The 20,510-nt window shown below is 35.9% G+C and overlaps 1 protein-coding gene across 2 annotated transcripts in view; it reads left to right on the top strand.

The window, feature by feature from the left end:
- The window catches only part of EXOC2 (exocyst complex component 2), a 127,706-nt gene that overhangs the window by 64,144 nt on the left and 43,052 nt on the right, over positions 1-20,510 (top strand). For both annotated transcript variants that reach the window (XM_053953851.1, XM_053953842.1), the window contains exons 12-20: positions 1,760-1,885; positions 5,076-5,200; positions 8,513-8,581; positions 8,845-9,002; positions 11,941-12,062; positions 15,668-15,729; positions 18,032-18,112; positions 18,987-19,046; positions 19,903-19,964. In XM_053953851.1, the coding sequence (XP_053809826.1) occupies positions 1,760-1,885; positions 5,076-5,200; positions 8,513-8,581; positions 8,845-9,002; positions 11,941-12,062; positions 15,668-15,729; positions 18,032-18,112; positions 18,987-19,046; positions 19,903-19,964 (865 nt within the window). The remainder of the gene's footprint in view (positions 1-1,759; positions 1,886-5,075; positions 5,201-8,512; positions 8,582-8,844; positions 9,003-11,940; positions 12,063-15,667; positions 15,730-18,031; positions 18,113-18,986; positions 19,047-19,902; positions 19,965-20,510) is intronic.

Genomic DNA, 20,510 nt, shown 5'->3' with positions numbered 1-20,510 from the left:
TAAATCACTGCAACGTTTTAAAGCTGTCATAAAGATGAGTTGTGTTTAATAAGTGGTGTAGGAGTTATACAGTGAACAGAATCATAGCACAGCCTGAAGACAGGAAAGCTGAGTTCACTGAGTCAGTTAATACAGTGTGTCAGTCACAATTGTGAATGATGTAGCTAATTAGATTTATTTACTTATGTGTCTTATACTATGAACAGTAAAATGATGAGTGGAAGAACTGACAGTTATTTTGGTAATGATAATGCTGCTGTGATGGGCCATAGGAAATTTCTTTAAAATCCTTTAAAGAATTATAAGAGAAAGAACTTCCTTCAAAATGAACTAAAACCCAATACTGTCACCTATTGGAAGTTTGTGATAAGTTTCACAATACGTTATATTGCCCTTTAAGCCCCAGCTGTTGAAGTAAAAGGATTAGGTATATTTTTTCCGCCATGCTGCTCTGACACCAGAATTAATGTGTTTTGAATAGTTTTTGCTTTGCGTTACTCCTAAATCTGAGTATTTCAGAGTTACAGCTTGTAGTCGTCCTCTGTGACCTTCCTGTTATTTTAAGTGAATGTAGGTATCAATGGAAAAGATCAACAGTATAAGCTCAAATGCCGGGATTCTCAGTACAAAATTCAGCATTAATTATCAGGGACAGTTTCATCTCAGTATAAGAAAATATATTTCTGCATTGAGAACAATCAATCACTGAAGTAAGCTCCCCAGTGACATTGTAAAGCTGCCATCACTGGAGGTTTTCAACATTGAACTGGACAGAGTGCTAGATAATCTCACCCTAGCTCTCTTTCCCATGAAAGGTTGGACTAAATGGTCTTCTGAGATCCCTTCCAACCTGGGAAGTTCTATAATGCTGGGAATTTTGATTGATTAAAGTTTACTTGTTACAGCTCAGTTGAGCAATGCTGAAGTAGTTTTTGATGACTACTTTCAGAAATGTCTCTATAAGGTGAAATGCATAAAGCAGCAATTTAGACGTTTAAAAAGTTATTGACAGTGTCACAGTACACTTAAAAATTATCATAATCCTCTTATTCTTCTTATATGGTTGGTTTTCAAAATGCATGCTAGACTCCAAGTATCTACCTCCATCAGATTAGATCCTCGCTTAGACTTGTGAATAGTGACCTACATGTGGACAGGCACCCAAAGTAAAAAATAATTGTTTGATACACTGGAAAATATTTTGTGGGTTTGTAGTTATGTATAAATAAGGACATTTACAAAGGAAACGTGCCATTAGTTCATCTGATTCCTGATGGATGGATTCTCTCTACCTGAACTTTGTAGAGGCAAAGCAGCTAAGTAATAGTTGAACACTCTGCCTTTAACTGCTTCAGCTAGACACAAAAGAAACTTTTGCTGTTGAAAAATATATTTAGGACATAGACCAGAAAAAAAAGCATGGGCAATGTCAAGCATAAATACATTTTTATCCATGGCTTTCAAGCAACTTGTTAGTTTATGTTTTAATTAGGCCATTAATTATAAACAGAGAAGGATACAGTCCAAAGAATGGCATTTTCCCCATGGTACTTGTCGTTTTGGCCTTGCTACAGGAGTCAGTATTGGTAGCATTGATACAGATGAACAAAGAGTCTTAAGTAAAGCAAGACTAAGAATGTTTTTGCAAGATAACATTTGTATCACTGAAATAAATTAGAATTCCATATGCAGCATACAGTTTGATGTCAATTGATGTGCAAAATTATTCTAACTTTTGGGTTTTTTCCCCTCTGCCCAGGCAACGCATTGCTCCACAGTCCCATGCTGGACCTGGACAATGATGTGCGTCCATCACCGATCGGCCATCTCAGTCAAACCGCTTCACTGAAAAGGGGCAGCAGCTTTCAGTCTGGCCGTGATGATGGTAGGCATCTGTTCTATTCGAAAAAAAAGCTGCAGGCCCCACTGTCCACTGTGTGGTGTAATCAAAAAACCCAAACAAAAACCCACATACTCTGTGCTTGTTTTGGATTGTTACAAAATACAATTCTTTCTTCCTATACACCACTGCTGCTTACTAAAGAAGTTCTCCATGTTTTCTGCAAGCAAAGAGCAGTTCATAAAATTCAAATTCGAGTTCAAAGTTTGCTTCTTAGAATGTAGTTAAAGTAGTAAAAGTATATTTTTCTACAAGATCAGATCCTTTCTCTTGCATGCATAGCCACCTACTGCCTACTACGTTTTGCTTGTTATACCTTTTGTGTGTGTTTGCTGAGATGATGGTTCTCCTTGTAATTGCACATTCTGTGACTTCACATATCTGGCTCTCTGATTCTTTAAACCCAAAAAGGGAAACAAAATGTTAGACTAAGCTCAAGCAGTCTGTCTATCCACAACCAGCTGAGGCCTTCTGTGTTGTGTCATCAATACCCTTATCCAAACAACTTCTTCTCAGGAATCTTTCAATAGTGACATCACAGGAGACAGAAAACATGCTTTTCACAGAACAGATCATTCTTTACTGAAATAGCTGTCTAACTCTTACCCTTGTCATTTCTCAGCCCAAAGCCTTGCATGGAGGTAATTAACAACAATTACAAAGCAAAACACTAAATTGCTGGTTGTTTTTAGTGGAATTAGTGGAATGCCGTCCACTAATAATATGAATGCCACACTTAATGTAGCAAGCAACACCCAAAATCCAGTTTATTTTTAAGTTGTTTGAATTATTTTGCATGAGCAGGGACTTAATTGCATATATGGCTGACAATTCCACTTTGATTATTTTGCTTTTAAAGTCTTAGTTATGGATCTGTTACCTTTTACAAACTGAAATAGGTACATTTACAGCAAGTTTTGCATGTTCTGTATTCGCCAATTTAAACCAAGATTCAAAGGAAAACTGAAGAATTGGAGCACTATAATAATCCATCCCAATAATAGATGCATCTGAGTTGAGTTCCTTGGTGCTTAGGTGCACAAGACCACTAATAGCTCTGCCATCCTTGTTCTTCTCTGAATGGAGAGACAAAGCAGACCTACAATTTAGGATGCCTGTGCAAGAGCTGCCATTCCAAATGTGCTGTGGTGTGTTCTGTTTTCAGTTTGTTTGTGGATCTTTTTAGTTTTGGGTAAATGTAAGGAATCTCTGGGTTTTTTTGGTGATTTGATGTGTTTCGGGTTTTTTTTCTCCAATATGTTTGACAGTGATTGTCCAAGATATTGGTTAAAGAAATCACTATGAATTCAAAACTGCAGCATTCAAATAACATTCAGCTCTTGCTTGAGCATATGTTCATGAGAATATATAAACAATAGACAAAAGCTCTAGTTTTCTCTTTAGATTGTTATAGCAGAGATTATAATAAAATCAACGGAATAAAATATAGATTGGAGCTTTCTCTAGTAACAAAGTAAAAATATCCTGAATTTATGGCCATAACCTTTTGATATTTATGTGCAGTAGCTTATTCTAAGAGGTGTCTGCTGTCTGCAGGCTTGGGACTAAATCTGAAATATGCATCCTCAAGGAGAAAAGAATTTCACAGATGAAGTAAATCTTGCCAGTATGTTTCCAGTTACCAACAGACATCCGTGGTTATAACCTTAAATTGGTGCTGGAGCTTTTGGCAAAGATAAAATGGTTTTTCAAAGGAACTGAATTTTTTTTCATTAGAAGTTGAGGTTTGTAGAAGTTACAGAGCCTCTGCTGCTATAATTCTGTTGGCACAGCTTCCTGATATAGTGACAGCTTGTTAATGAAAGTTTTTCTGCCACTGAGTCTTGACCAGTTCTCTGGCAGTCATAAACCAAGCCAGTGAAAGTATCTTACCTGTGTCCACACTAAGAGCTTTTCTAGTAGAACTTTGACATTTTCATGTCTCCAAAACAGATATATAACTCTCAGCACATTTGCACTTGAGTTATGTCAGACCCTCTTTCCAAATTTTGGGCTTCCATTGTGATTATATTTTCGAATACTAATTCAAAGTGCCTAAACTTTTTGGCCATGAGAAGAAATGGGTAGGGCCGTTTTCTATTCTCCAGTAAAGAAGCGGAGCAATACGTGATCCACACCTCGACAAATGGAAGTTGCTGAAGGTATGCTGTACTTCAAGGAGATTCAAGACTGTCTACCAACACAATAAAATAGTGAGGCTCTGGTGAAGCCTACTAGTATGTAATGTGCTATTAGGCAGCTATTTTTGCCTAACTGGTGAATTCCTGTTGTGCGTAGGCAACATTCTTTAGCAAAGTAGATAGAAAAAGTGCTATTTCATGCAACATTTTTCTGCATTTCCACAGTGTTACATAGGCTGATATCATATTCTTAAATTTATCATTTGTACAAGACCTGAGTTTATACATCAAAAACACCACATCAACAAATATGTCATTTTAAAGTGTTTTGCAGGCTTTGGTGATTTGTGTTGGGGTTTTTCAAAAAATATATGATTTCTTTATCCAAGTGTTCCAAAGCAGACTAGTTCCTGAAGTGAAATACAAGTCTCTTATCACTGTTGTGCTGATACCCTGTTTTGTTAAACCACTCTAATCATGAAGGTTTCAATGGAGAACCTGGATGGTTATGGAAGAATATTTTACAAGGTTTCCTTTATTTTCTGTGTTAATGACTATATCTGCCTCTGTTCAGTTTTCTCTTCACCCCCTTTTTCCCATTTCAGAGGAAACTGAAAAACATTATCTGTTGCCAAGATTTCATTAGAAACTTCTCTAATATCTTGATTGCTTTCACATTACCTTACATTTTAGAGTGGTTTGAAGACAGAAGACTGTCTGAATGGACAGTCTTTAGGTCTGAATGGACAGTCTTTAGGTGGATTGCTTTAGATACCCCCACAAGGGGAAGTATTCTGTAGATACTGTCACAGTGCTGGCACCTTGTAAGCGTACGAGAGAAGAAAGAGCTTGTATGTGTACAGATAGTGTACACGTATATGGACCAGGCTTTAAATTTTTTATTTTTACCCGAAAGGTTTTATATATTCTGTATAGTCACTTGTGTAATACAGTGCAGCAGCAAGCTTGTAGTACATTTTTGTTATTCTCAAAAATATTAATGTTGCTTTTTCCATCCTCTCTTCCACTTTTAGCTTGGCGATACAAAGCTCCTCAGCAAGTAGTTTTTGTTGAAAAGTTGACAAAACTTGTTGTAAGTCAGCTGCCCAACTTCTGGAAGCTCTGGGTTTCCTATGTGAATGGAAGTTTATTCAGTGAGGTATGGATTCTTCTATATAAAGGACTTATAAGTAACAAAGGTCTGTACTAATTATATTTGAAGTATTATATTTCACTGGTAGAAGTAACAACTTACTTTAGTAAGATATTTTTCTTTTTAAAATAACGTAAGCATACAGTGGAATTACATTAAATTCTGACAATGGGGATTGTGTGTGTGACTGTGTCTGTGTTCCAGTTGCTGGACTCAATAATATCTGTGTACTTTCACCTCTTACTCATAGCTGGCCCTTCACTGGTGATCTGAAGAAATAACACATTGCGTGAAGGGTAGAGATATGTAAAAAGCAGAGTCATAAAGAAAAAATATTGTTTCCTTTCTTTGGAAAAGGAGTACTCATTTCTTGAGTTTTAAGTATTTGGAAGTGGGGTTAGGTTCAAGACCAGAATTGCAAAATAATCAAGGCACTGAGCAGAATTCACGGACACATTACAGGGAGTCTAGTCTGGAAGGGTAGTCAGCTGCAACTACCTGTGCTACTACTCCTTCTTGCTCAGATGATCTGATTTTTCCAAATCATCCTGATAATGCAAGAAGAAGAGGAAAAGCAGTTGTAATGATTTATGACACATGTTGTTTTTATATGCACACTCTTAAGAGATTTTGAAAGGATACCTCTCAAAATTATTTTGTGGTATCATGTATTCTGTTGTGTTTAAATTCTGAAGTCATCATATCTATCTACTATTCTTTGCAGCTTTAGTAGGAAAAGCAAAAGCCTTTGAAAAAGAACATTTGGAAGCTTATGTTCTTAATTTCCAAAGAATTAATCTATCTTCTGCTACTGTTTATAAATCAATATGCTGTTTTCATATGATGATACTGATAGATACTATAGCACTTTACACATTGAACACAATGTACAGGGCATTATAGCTTCAGTGAAATAGATGCTATGTGTGATCCTCATTTTGCATTATAAAAATCAAAAGAAAAATATGGCATTTACACCTAATGTTCAGAGAAGGAAGTAAAATCAGGAATAAACCTTAGTACTCTTGACTTTCACAAAAATAATTTATTTCATAAGGGAAATGACAACCTTTATTTGTGACACCAGTACTATTGAAAATTAAACTTTACAAATACACCTGTTAAGTTTACTGTGATTTTTTTTTCTGTGTACAATGAAATAGAAAGCAGTTTCTAGAGAAACAAAGACTTGAACTGTAAACAAGATTAAGGAATCTTGCTCACGAAAATGACTGCAAGTGGAAAATGTAGTGATCTTCTGTCTTGCTTGAACAAAATATTGTTTCAATGTATAGAAAAGAGAAAAAATAAGTAGTTTTATTGCTAGTCTGTAAAGTACATATACTCTTACATGTTTGGGCCTAATTCTGAACTTCTGAGAAATTAATCCCCACACATTTGATTTCTTCCATTCCTTTGGTCCTTATAGAAGCCTCACAAGTTCTTGGGGAGATAGGAAGGAATCCATTTCTCCTGTGTGTTCTGCATGCCACAGCCAATTGAGGATGAGTGGAGAGGAGGGGGTGGCATAAGCTGGAAGATTTCTAGAGCACCTAGGAATATCTGTCATCACAGTGCATTCAAGACTGAAAGTTTGTGTTTTGCTGTCAGAAACAATACAAATTTTAATTGTCCATGAAGAAAATTTTACCATGTTTTTTGATATATATCATCAATCAGAAAGCAAGGCAATTGCTACATTTTTTTAAGATACATCCTATAAAAATGGTATACAGGGTTATTTCAGTTAGCTTATTTAAGTCTTCAAGACATTTAAAAAATGTAGAAAGAAAATCTCCACATATGCATTTCAGGATGTATTTTATATTGTTCAGTTTGTAGGTTTTTGGCAGGGAGGGTGTTCTTTTTAGTTTTGAAAGATTAGCCATATGCCTTAAAATATTGTCAGTTAAAATGTGTGTGGTATTTCAACAGTTTGAAAAGTTGAGTTCTTTGAATCACTCTAGGTGAAGTCACAAATGTGAGTAGTAACCGTTGATCTTACCACAAGATAGTTTTGGTCTGTCTGTGCAGGAAAGGTTTAAGATTGGTCTTCAGCAAAACCACTGAAAAAAAAAATGTATCAAGGATCTATGAATTGCTCTGCTTAATCCAGCTGCAAACCAGTGTCAATTTAAAGTTTCTATCTGAAGTTTCAAGGAATACAACTTATTTTCTTTTTAATGCTTTAGAAGAGAGAAGTGGGAGTTAAATGCAGCAGTAATTTGAAGGTTGTTCTCCTTGTCTGAAATGGTATAATTCAGAGCTTTAATATACAAGGGTTTTATAGTTATGTATTTTCCAAAACTGTTAAGCAGTTTGATTTTTCTCTAATTTTTGCTCACTTCATATTATTTATTTTATCTTAAAAACCTTAAATGCTTTAACTAACGAAGGATTTTGAAAAACAGAGCATTTCAAATGAATAATTTGAAAGTAAACTGATCGTCTTTGAGGACACTCCTCATGTTATTGCACTTCTTGTCCAGTAGATGTTGCTGTACAAGCATAAAATTGTAGATTTTCTAAGTATAAAGTTCAACATCTGCACTTCACCTAGGATTTGAAATAACTTTTTCAATGTAATTTACTCTACTGAGATCTCAGTACTCTTCAGAGAAGGGTAGAACTACAAACAGGAAGACTATTAGTCAAATCATGTTTTGCTTCAACTGTAACTGTCTCATGCAAAGTGTACTCATGTTCCTCTGTTCTCAAAGAAGTGACAATAAAGATACTACTTATTTTGCAGTCTCTTTTACAATTAGTTGAATTATTTAAAGAGCATTGTAACAAAATACTTTTGTTACTAATGTTTTTGTTCCTAAACTAAACAAAAACCCTGCAGCCCTCTCCCTCACATCATGCATTTCTAAATTGCCTTCATTCCAAAATTTGTCTCCCGCTTCACATTGATGTCTTTCTCTGGTCAGTTTCCAGGCTAAAAAAATACAGTTTCTTCATGTAAACATGATGCACAAATTGACTATGTATGTTTGAGATCTCACTAACACTGCAGTGAGAAAACTTAAACCTCAGGAAGTTTGTACTGCTTGAGCTACTCTTATGCTCAAAGTCTCTGACTTTGTCTTAAGCGCACATTTTTCCTCAGAATTAAACATTAGGGTACTTACCCACAGTAAGTTGAGTTTATTGAGATATATAGTCTTTGCTTAGTGAAATGCCCTGAGTTCGTTTTTATAATTACATCATAAACTCATTGGTTTTCACTTCTTCACCTTGAAACCCCTTTTTTCAGAATTATTTTAACAGTGGTTATAAGATACTTACACTTTTCAATTTTCTCATTTTCACAAGACTGCTGAAAAATCTGGCCAAATGGAAAGATCAAAGAAAAATGCCAGGCAAAGACAAAATGATTTCAAGGTAAGTAGTTGGGGGAGATGTAGTGGGGAGAACCCTAATTTCTTTCATTTGTCTTTCATGGCAAGATACTTTAGTGTCACCTTGAAAAATAAGATTTCCTATATAATTTGTGTACTCTTATACCTCCTTTTCCTCCCTTCTCTACCATATGGAACCATCTGTAAATCTAACATTTCTCCCTGTTGTATATAGCAAATACATGGCTGCTTAGGCATCTTGGAAGAGATTTTTCCTTGACTTTTCTTCCCCTCCTTCTGATGCAGAAAATGATTCAGGAAGTGATGCACTCTCTGGTAAAACTTATACGTGGAGCCTTGCTTCCATTCAGCCTCAGAGAAGGAGAATTAAGACAGTATGGTGGCTGGGAGATGAAATCTGAACTTTCTGGCCAGTGGCTAACACATGTTATCCAGACTGTAAGGTAAATGGATCTCTGGACCCATAAAATCATTCTGTTCATGTAATATGTGTGCTTTAAGACAAAATGTTTTATTCATTGTGTTAAAAACCCTGAATTTTTAGGATTCTGTGTACAACTGTAATTATCAATGTCTTATGGTATAGTCTTATTACATAATAATATATTCATTTTTTCCTATAGCATCTTATGAAAAAGTTTGAACAAAATATTTGCCTGGCACAGCATAGAGCATAGGCACTCAGTGAATGAAACATGATTTAATTCTTTAGGGTAGAAAACAATTATTTGCTACATATCTTCCTATCTTTGCCAAAATGGGTGAAAATATCATGTTTTTCACTGTAGTTATTCTTAGATCACAATTTACTATTACAGTTGTTTAATGGAAGGTGATACTCCTGCTTATAATGTCATTCAGCTTCTATTTTTTTATAAAATCAATAATGTATATTTCATTAATTATGAAATTACTCACTAATATACAAAATTTGCTTGCATTTGTCTGTGGGGCCTACAAGAGTTGTCATTACCTTTTGAAAAATAACTACTCCTTTTCAGTAATACACGGGTATGATACTGTACTATTTATCTTGAGTTTTCAAAGCAGGTAACAGGCAAAGCACAGATGAAGAGAAAGGGGTATAATCATAGTGCAGATGGGGTGATACACACCTGTTGTCAAGTCTGTTTAACACTTTCTGTCACTCTGTTGTCACTTAAATTATCTGTACTGTAACCACATAGAAAAATATTTCCATGTGAAGTTTGTTATTCTGGCTGAGTTTTATGGAATGCTTTCAATTTAAGAAGGAGCTGATTTGATGAAAAGATATAAAGGGGCACCAATGTTGTCCTTTTATGAGAAGCAAGCCATGAGTTCCACTCAAATTATAAAATTCTAGCCTTTAGCACTTGCACATCTGTAATACTGGCTTGGAAATGTAAGCAACTGTTCTCTAAAGGTGAGCTGTGCTCCTGCCATCTGAGATAAATCCAGGCTAAGGCTACAGACTACATGAAGACTCTCTTTCAGAGAATCTCCTTTTGCTTTCCGGGCACTACCCTTATAATGAACAACTGAACTGAGAGCTAGGGAAATCCTCTCTCCCTCCTACTCCTTTCCCCACCTTGTTTTCTTAGTGATGCCACTTGAGCAAAGTGGGCAAGACTTTACTAAAAAGTGATCAAAAGTAGAAAATAAAAGGAGAACCTGGAGAAGAGGAATGGAACATGTCATCATAGAATATTGATCGGTGGTGACCAGGTCAGAAGTTTGTGCAAGTGCTGCAAGTACGTTAATTTTCAAGCCCCCACACTTTGACAGTCTGACAAAATTCTTGTGACTCACTAATGATGAAGGTGGGCTGTTCCCAAGAGGAGTCTACACATTGCCTAAGTTCTTTATATATTTATTTATTTATTTATTTATTATACTTTCACCGTTCATAACTGAAAGACATTGTGAAGCACATGACAGAATTTTATTATTTTTTGCCATCTCACAAATGATTTACTGTTTTCTGCTTGTATTTAAGACTGATAGAACTCACAGTATTAGATAACAAGGAGTTATCATTACATCTGTCTGATCTTAATTTTTCTGCTTGTATGTATGTCTCACACAGCTGATATCACACATACATATTTGTGTGTATCACACAGGTGGTAGCACAGTCTTTCTCTTGTATCCTGTCATTGCCCAGTATGAATAGGTTCCAGAGAATAAATTAGAGCTATACAATCAAGTGAGCCATTGCTGATAAGATTTTTGCCTTACTATAAAGGTATGAAAGGTATGTATTTGTTAGGGTGTATTATAAGAGAGAAAGGATGATCTTAGGGTTGTGACAGCTGTGTGCTCTGTGGAATCAACTCTAAAGTACAGGGCTTCTGTGCAGTCGAAAGTGACTTAACTTTCTCACAGACGGGTATTGACACTGTGTTTCCTGGCTGGCTGAGACAATACAAATTTTTTCTAATCTATTAATTCAGTAGTTGTGCTGGGTGGAGAGCAGGCTCATTAATGGTGGAAGTTTGGTTTGTGCCCAATACCAGGGGTTTGGAACTGGAGCCTACAGGTGGATGATTGGAAATGTTCCACCTGTTTGCTTTGTGCCTTCACTTGGCACTTCCTATTACCTGTACTGTCCTCAGTACTAGCAGTAAGGCAGATGGCAGTGACTACCTTTGAAATGTCCTTCCTTACAGATCCAGGAGTTGGATAAAAGCAGTGAACATCCCTCTGTGCCCCTAAGTCTGAGTGCAGCTGCAGCTTTTTAGTTGAAAGCTGAAAAGCTAATTCTTGCAAGTAGCTGCTGTTACTATTTCTAAGGGAAAAAATAACAGAAATTAATATCTCCATCCTCACCTGTAGTACCAGTGTTTTGTGCCTGGTCAGAGTTGGAAGCAAAACAGTGAATTAATTTACTCTGCCCATGGTGCAGTAGCTGTATTTTGGCTCCTTGAATATGTATATTCTTAGCAATCTGATGCACAGCCACATCACCATTTCTGGCAGCTTAATCATGGTTACTGTTTTCATGCAAGTAAAAAAATATCACAGAAACCTGGTTGTGGATCTTGTATTTGACTTAGGCATTCATCTAAAAACAACAAAAAAAGTTGCTTGTGCTCCAAAAAGATTATTCTTGGATCATAGGACAGGAAATCAAGCAGGGAAGTGCAAGATGCTACAAAAAAGGTGGCATGTTGCTGTGATGACATTATTGTAGTCTTAGAGAAAAATAAATCTGCATTTACAATCTTCTTATTTTAATAAATAACTAATCTTCTCAGAATGGGATAATTGGTTTTCAAAGACATACTGAGAATGGAGCTGTTGTATTTATATATGCAGAAAATGCCTGAAAAATTCAGTGTAGTCATATCAGCTCAAAAACCCTTCATATTTACACTTCCACTTCACTTTGTTTTCTAGGCTTAGTTCTGAGTCTCTTACTGCACTCGAGATACCCAATGACATGCTTCAGATCATCCAGGATCTTATTCTGGACCTTCGTGTACGTTGCATTATCGTGACCTTACAACACACAGCTGAAGGTAATGGAAGGCTGCAGGTCCTCTTGCTCACTGTCAATCTTTGTACCCCTAATTAGGCCAAACCGTGGTCTGATAGATAACCGCGTTTGTTACAGATGTTGTAGTGGCAGTGGACTCATCTGATTCTGTAGTCTCTCACAAGAGTTACTCAAATACTTCATTTTTCTGCCAGAAATAAGTAATGAGTATTTTCTTCCCTCAGTCTAATAAATTGAGTAGGTTAGGCTCGTTTCTTTTGGGTTGAGACAGTTCTACAATGCAAGTGATTTATTTCACTATGCAGCTTTTCCATGTTGGAAATAGAATTTATTTTCTTTCTTGAGGTTTTCTATAACATGAAGAATTAAATAAGCAGTGTCCCACCCCCAAGGACAAAAAAAAAAAAAAAAAAAAAGCCCAAAACAACAATCCACAGCCCTTTATAAAGTATTTTAGTTGTATGGTTTCCAGGGCTTTTTACTAACATTGTAATCCCCAGGGTTTCCCACTGTGTACACAACTTTTGCCATAAGTGTCTGGATTGTGAAGACCAGTAACACATTCTTTAAATCTAATGTGACTCTATAACACCAGAGGCCATCCTTCTTTCTGTCTTGTATTCATCTCTGAAACTTAAATTTTAATTAAGTAGATCTCCTAGAAATAAATGTCTCTCCTAAAATCAGGGCAGATTGATTTACTAATTCCCTTAGCAGGGCCATGGGATTTTTTTCCAAAAGACTACTTACCCTCAATGTTAAAAAAAAAATATGGCTTTTTAATATTACAATTTAGTCACTTTTCATCTTTAACATATGTATGCTAAGAGTTTTACTCTAGGCTTAAGTATGCCAAGCATAAGTGGCTATATCAAACAAGTTTTTAAACTTTTGATTATGACAAGACATTAGTTATCTATGGTTTATTTGTTACAATATTGATATGAATTGCATTCTTGACTCTTGTTTTATTAAATCCCATTTCACAATTAACAATTTTTATTCTGCATTAATATCAAGCAAGCTGGCTGAACAAGTTCATACATTGTCTTGTCTCCTTAAATCTCTGTGAAGTATTATCACAATTTCAGATTACACATAAAGTATGAGAAAGACTTTTGCTTTTCATCCCTTAGCACAATTGAGTTCAATTGTTTTTTCTTGATGGTGTAAGAGATTTTTTTCCTTTTAATTGTGACATGAGTATGGTCTTATTGGACTGACTTATTCTTCTGTCTAGGAACTGTGAGGGAGTCCTCAGATGTCCTGCTGTTTCAAAGGAAGGAAGTATTTAGCTCTCAACCATTTTCTTGACAGTCCTTGGCTTATCCAATCTCTGAGCTACCTACCTATCTTCTCCAGCACAGTGCAGAGAGCTCCAATATGTGACCAATGATGAAAAAATCTATTGTATTACTGGTTTTACCTACTTGTTGCATCAAGGCAATAGCCCAGTTCTTTGTTCAGATGCAGAGTTTCTGCTCTGCATGTTCTGATTGCTGGCCACACTTTCTGTGTAGGAAAAACGCTTGTGGTAGTCTGCACCGTAGTTTTTAATACAAGCAGTTCATACTTTTCTTTCTTGAATCAAAAGAAAGCAGATCCCTAGGGATGCTGATATGTGTTATTGGCTGGATAATGTAGCTCTCTTTTGTCTAGCCATAACAGCAGCCTTCCTCAGCCGCTGCTTCCATCCCCTATCAGGGAAGCAGTTCTGTGTGTTGGCTATAGCATCAAACAGGAGGAAAGATGACTGCTTGTGTCATAGCTCTCATTCTGTTGCATTGCATACCTTATCTGTGGGCCTCTTTTTTTTTGTTCTTTGCCTACTAAAGAAAATTGTACTTCTGGAATGTATTTAAGATAGTGGGGATTTTTTTTCTGCACATGACCGGGTTAATTGGGCCCTTGAAAAAACTCTTATTATTGGGGAACAAGTGAAAGTACAGGTAATGGATATTCTTATGGAGCTATGTAAATGTATCTCAGAAGTCTTATGGAGCTATGTAAATGTATCTCAGAAGTAGCTATATTTGCAATATGTAAGCCAAAAAGGCTCCTCCTGGACTTGAATTCCACCTCTCTAATATCTCTGAAATATGAGTAAAGTGCTGATATAACCTTCAGTCTCATCTCTTGTTGCATGTTTTAAGTTGGTAAAGGCATTCAGCTGTAGTTAAAATATTCAGATGTAGTTAAAATATTCATTAGAGCACTTTAGCTTTTCAAATACCATAAACCTGCCCACGCACAGGAGTTTTTTTGTTGTGTTATGATAAACACCATGTACACATTCTGGCCCTGAGAAGCAATCTGTGTTCTTTCCCTCCTGTATGTGGTCGCTGGTCATAAAGGTCATGAAAGAGAAATTATGTGAATGCCAGACTAGACAGGGAGTTACAAATACATGTATTTGATTGGAATTTGATGAGCAGTGAAATATGAGAAAGAAAATTGGTGGGTTTTATATTTGTGTTAGCTAAGAACAGAATGCAAAAGTAAGCAGCCACAAAAACATGTAAAGGCAGACCAGTGCAATCTAAACCCTTAGAAGAATATCAATTGAATTAAGTAGAAAAGTGAACAGAGTCATTATTCTACACAATCCCTTAATGCCTTTTATCCTCACTGAGCCTATACTTCTGTGAGAGGTGAGAGTTGCAGAGTATGATGCTATAACTAAGCTTCTTAATTTAGCTACAGAAAGCACTAAGATTTTGAAGAAAACTTTTAGCATGCATTAGTTATCTTCTTTTTTTTATTTTTAGAAGAGATGGTAATTCACTGAAATTTTTGTTTCATTTAAAAGAGAGTTTCATGATGCGCAGACACTTCTGATAAACATTTTCTGTGTGGGAAAACTGTATGTCAAAGCCCTGCAAACCGCACACAGTTCATCTTTGTTCTGTTTACACTTCAGTTAAGCCCAAAACATGGTGATAATGCACACCATCCAGAGAAGAATTGTGTTTTTATAGTGCATAAGTTTTGGATTCACATCCCAATAAATAGTTATACAGTAGGCTTGTATAAGTTAACACCTTCTGGGTAGTGGAAGAGAGTGCTTTTTGCATATGCGTTCATGTACTTTTGAAGAAAATCTAGCCCCATGGATCTTTGACCCTGAGTGGGGATCCTGTGCCTCTTTTATAGTTCTGAATATGAATTATATGATGTCCTTTCTGTCTTTGCTAAAATGTTAGGCAGTTTCTCTTTCATTTTTAATTAAGAGCTAGAGCATTATAAGCTAGAGACTTGGGTTCTTAGTTGAAGTATTTTATATTGTGATTAAAAATTTACAAAACAAAAGCAAACCAAAAGCCTTTGCAATATTCCTTTAATTCTAAGCTTTCCAGTAAACAATATGCTTCATGCAAGTCCTACCATGTATCATAGATGTGCTTCTCTGTGTGGTGTCAGCAGCAAACCATGTGTGAGTTCCATTCTTAGTCATTTGAGAGTACTGAAGGCTTTGAAGCTTGTAGTGCGATTTGCTTGTATGCCTAGTCATTGCAGTTCCAGTGTCTGTGGTTTCTTTTCAAGTTCAAGAAGTTTTTAATAATTAAAATTTATACCTTCTCTCCCTACCCACCCATCCCATGTTTCCCCTATTACTCTGTCCTACAGATATAAAGAGATTAGCTGAAAAGGAGGACTGGGTTGTTGACAATGAAGGTTTGACATCGTTGGTGGGTATACTTGGTGTCTTGTAGGCACTTCCATTGGTGGATTTTTTTCTTTCTTTTGCATGGGTAATGAAAGTGATTTCTATATCCTCCAAAATTTAAAATACTTTGGACTTCTTCTGTGTGTGCACACTGGTGTCTGTACTTTTATTAAAATATGAAAATATAGGGCCCTAATTTTTTTTTAATTGTTTGAATGGTTACCTCTTTGAATGGTTTACTGGAGTAAAAAGTCATACTTGAGGTCACAAGTTCAGTTCACATCAAAATGCTTCATAACTTAGTAGGCACGCTACCATGGAATTGGTCTGTAGCTGAATAAATAGATCACTTATATGTTATAATGAGAAATTTAACTGAAAAATTACTAATTTAGCATATTGCCAACATGCAAACAACCAATGTCTTGAAACCAAATTCAGATAAATTAGTGAGATGCTTTCTGGAAATAAACAGTAATGAGTAATGCCTAAAACACAGCAAGCATGTTGTAGGTGTGACTTAAATACAATCTGCGAAAGCAGAAAAGGCCTGTGGGAGGGACAGTTGCTTTGTGTATGTTATCTAAGGGAATGCTCCACAGACTTTTTTAGTTCTTATTTGCTTCTATAAATACGTGTTTGAAGTTGAGTAGGAGGACATTAAGCAGTCACAATATGCATACCGTAGGAAGGAGTGTTGTTGTCAATTGTAGTACTATCACCAGATTTACAGCTTCTGGTCTTGATTTCAGTTGCTGCTGCTATGGGCAAGTCCCTTAACCTTTCTGTTTTTCACTGTGTTCATCTGCTGAATGAAGCCAGGGGGAAGGTTCTTCCACAGAAATGTTATTTCTTTATGCTTCTGTTGTAGACTAACCCATCTTTATTAAAAAACTGCCTATGTAATTTTTGTGCTTAGAAATCACCCATTCATTCCTTGTATGCAGTACATCACTAGATACCTTTGAGGCCATGGTTGAAACATGCCAAATTAATGGTGGAAGTTGACTGTGTTTTGTGATGGAGAGATTGTTTACCTACTGAAGTAGAGTTCATTGGGGTAATATTAGAGTAAAGGTTAACCAGTATAAAAAAGGACCAGGCAGTCTCTTTGGGGACATTTTAGGCTTGAGGTAGGAACTGTATTTTAAGTTTGTAGGAAAGGTTGAAGAGTCATTATTCTACACATTTATTCTTAGCATTTATATTCCAGGTAAAAGATACAGTGATATACAGAACCAGGTTTTTTCAGCTTCATAATATCCAAAGAATCACATATCTAAACAACTTTCCTCTTCTGAGATGTGATATTTTGTGGAATATGTGTGGAAGTGAAAACCCAAGAGCAGCACTTTACTGCTGGCCTTCTTCTTTTAAGGGATCCAAAAATACTAAATATAGATTGTCTTAGTGGCTTTTAAATGATTTTTATTTTGCCGTGGGAGCATCAATTTCCCAATCCAACTCCATCATTTACAGAAATAAAAATTATTCCTAAGCCTAAAGTTGATGGCATGCCATAAACTATCTACTGAATGAAAAGCAACTTTACAGGACTTAAAAACATTTTTGTCCACTTCTTTGACCCAAATCCAGTAAGATAATGTCTCACTTTTCTGGAAGAGTGACTGCTTCGTGTTGCCCTGCACAATAGGCTCCTGTCCAATACCAGCAGAAAAATGCATTAAAAAACATTAAGTGTGGCTTATCAGAGAAGAGAGAAAGACAAGGAAAAAGTGACTACTGACTCTGCTGTGCACTTGTTTGCTCTTTCAGGATGAAATTGATACATGTTATTGAGACAATCAAATTTCAGGTTTGGAAACCTGAAGGTAACAAATCCCCTCAACTATTTTTTGTTCCATTTGAAACAAGCTTCAGACTGATTTCCTTAGAAACCTTTTGCTGAAATACAATGCAGAAATATTGGACATCCCAGGTGAAATTCCATCTTGGATCAAGGAGCAGAGGTGGGAGTGTGTCCACAGGCATCTGTAATGCTATCACAAAAAGCTCTAAAAGCTCTAAAAATCTTTCCTAGGCCTTTTATATGAGGCTGTTTGGTATAAAAGTCTCTCATTCAGAGAAAAAAAACAAACATTGATCTATGGTAATAATTCTGTAGATAATTTACATACAAAAGCGCATCACTATGAAAGGATCCTCTAGTAATACATGGTGTGATTTGTTTTTTTTTTTTCCCTCCCACCCCTTATTTGGGATAATTTGGAAAGAGCTTACTGTACACCTTGTAAGTTTTTATGTATTTATGTAATGTATATGTAACATGCTTATCTACAGCTAACAACTTGTTTGACTTTCAGCCATCCCAGTTTGAACAGTGCATTATTCGTTCCCTGCAATCTCTTAAAACTGTGTTGGACTGCAAACCTGGAGAAGCCAGTGTAAGTTTTGATTTATGTTTTCATTTTTGTTCTTCTTCTGAAACCCAATAGTAATCTACATGAAAAGAACTTTCAGAGAATGATCCAAGGGTATAACTTTCCTCGGTATTTATTTCCCATGTACACCTTTTCACTTGTGCTAGCATTTAGACTTCTGATTGTGCTTCGTTTGTTAAGGGTAAATTGTGTTTATGGGGCAGATGGAACCTGTATTTAAATCCTTAAAGCTGTTCTTCTGGAAAAAAAAGTACTACTCATATAATTTTCAGATAGCAGTAGACATTACATCTAAAATAAAAAAGGGAGAGGCCATTCCTAGGAGTTACTCTTCACTCGGTGTTAGATCCAAATTACTTGAGGCCCTGATTGATTGAAACATTGATATTTTCTTTCTAAGGGAGTTTAACACTTCCAAAATCCCTTGGGGCCCTATGTATAGATATTGTTTATCTCTCTTCATTTACATTAATCTTTCTGATTGGCTGGTCTATTTTCTTAGTGAACATTATTCAAAAGAATCTGCAGTGAATTCACCTGCATGCTGAATCCTTCTTTTTAGGACATGAAGACCTTGAAATATCCTGGGAGCTTTTGCTGCAATTCCATTAGCCAACAATGACACATATCACATGTGCTAGGATTTCCTTCCTTTTACTGTGTTATCTCCTCATGCTTATCAAACTGTTTACCAGGACTTGTATTGTCTCTCCCATTTTTAGGATGGAGAAAAGTTGAAATTGATCTATAAGAAAACAGTGTCCCAGCAGCCATTCCTTTAATTGTGTCATCTCTTTAGGGATAAGTTACTCAGGTCTTCCTTGAGAATAAGGCCATGTGAAGTTGTTCTGCTGAAATAATATGCTTGTATCCTCAGGTTTTCCAGCAGCAGAAAACACAGGAGGATGTGTGCCAACTAAGCATTGGGATCATGCAGGTATCTTGATCACTTTGAAGTATGAAATTGTCAACACAAGTGACGATCAAAAATGTGTGCGTTGTACCTTACCCACCTCCCAGAAGGTAGCTTAAGTTGATGACTTTGTTATTCCTGTGGTACACTCAGGGATTCTGAGAAATGTTTGACTTCATAAGTAGGTAGAGCTGGCTAGCTCAATCTGGTGGTGGCAAATCCTGAGAGAGTAAGTAACATATTCAAGAATTTTACTGAATGTGATTGTTCAAGATTTTACTGACAATTGATGCTTCCTGAGCTGATGTTTATAGCTAACATCTATAAACTGCAGTGAGAGGAGAAATTCTGGTTTTCATCAGCTGAGGATCTGGCTTTTAATTTTTGTAGCAGAAAACAGTGTTCTTTGCAACAAAATCTGATTTTTTTTTTAATTTATTTGAAAATTGGTATTAGCATTCTTTAGGTTTTTTAATCATTTTAATAGTCTCCTCGAATAAGAAATTATGAGGCAAAGCAACAAAGGGATTATAGTGAGGCTTCTGCAATTTTTACTTGGAATCCACTGTTCAGATTGGGCACATGAAAACTGTTAACCATGCTAACCAGCAGATTATCACTGCATAATTTTAAACATGCATCATGAAAATTACTTATAAGGGTTAAAAATTACTCAGTTTCCTACAAGTACAGTATGATGCATGCAAAATAGAAAATATGCATTCAAAAGCTGTAACTAAATGTTACTGTATTTATGTAAAGTTTAAGACAAAACCAGGTGATGATGATTGCTCTGGTTTTATTGAGTGTAGTAAAAGCAAATTTGAGAACATTTTTTAGTTCTGGCAGAAAATGTAGATCTTGCTTTATTATTTCCTAGGGCTTTATAGATTGTTTGGAACAACTGAGCACCAAGCCTGATGGTGACATAGATACATCACAGTAAGTAAAAAGAAATAAGATTTATGTGTAGCATTCTGCAAAGTCTTGCATTTCAATGGGGTTGTGGTTTATCCCTTCTGTATTTCATATTTCTTGTGAATACTTTTGCCTCTTTATAGTGATGCTTTGAAATAAGAGCAGGTACTTTTTATGTCAAAACGTTGTGTGGCATCATGTAATAAAGATCATACAAGATAATTAATATTACTTATACTGTTTTATTCAGTGACACAAGTTGTGTGCTGTTGAAGCAGATGTGTTGGTTTTGACATGACTTTACATGGAATTAGTTTTACTTGTCACTAAGTAATGTCCAGTCATGGTGAAACATCCCCTGCCTTTCTTTTCTTCCGTTCTATTTTTTTACTGATTGTATTGGTATTTCTACTAAATTCAAGAAAGTTGTTTGTTCAGTAAATTCTTATGAGCCACTTATTTTAGACACCAAAACAAGTCAGAGTAGCCTGAGCCTCCAGGAGTTACAAGCCTTTGTGAAAAACCAGAGACTTGGCAAATATAGAAATATGCATTGCAAAGGGCAAATGA

Source organism: Vidua chalybeata, chromosome 1 (genome assembly GCF_026979565.1).
Source record: "Vidua chalybeata isolate OUT-0048 chromosome 1, bVidCha1 merged haplotype, whole genome shotgun sequence".
Lineage (NCBI taxonomy): Eukaryota > Metazoa > Chordata > Aves > Passeriformes > Viduidae > Vidua > Vidua chalybeata.
This window is presented reverse-complemented; position numbering and strand designations above follow the sequence as displayed.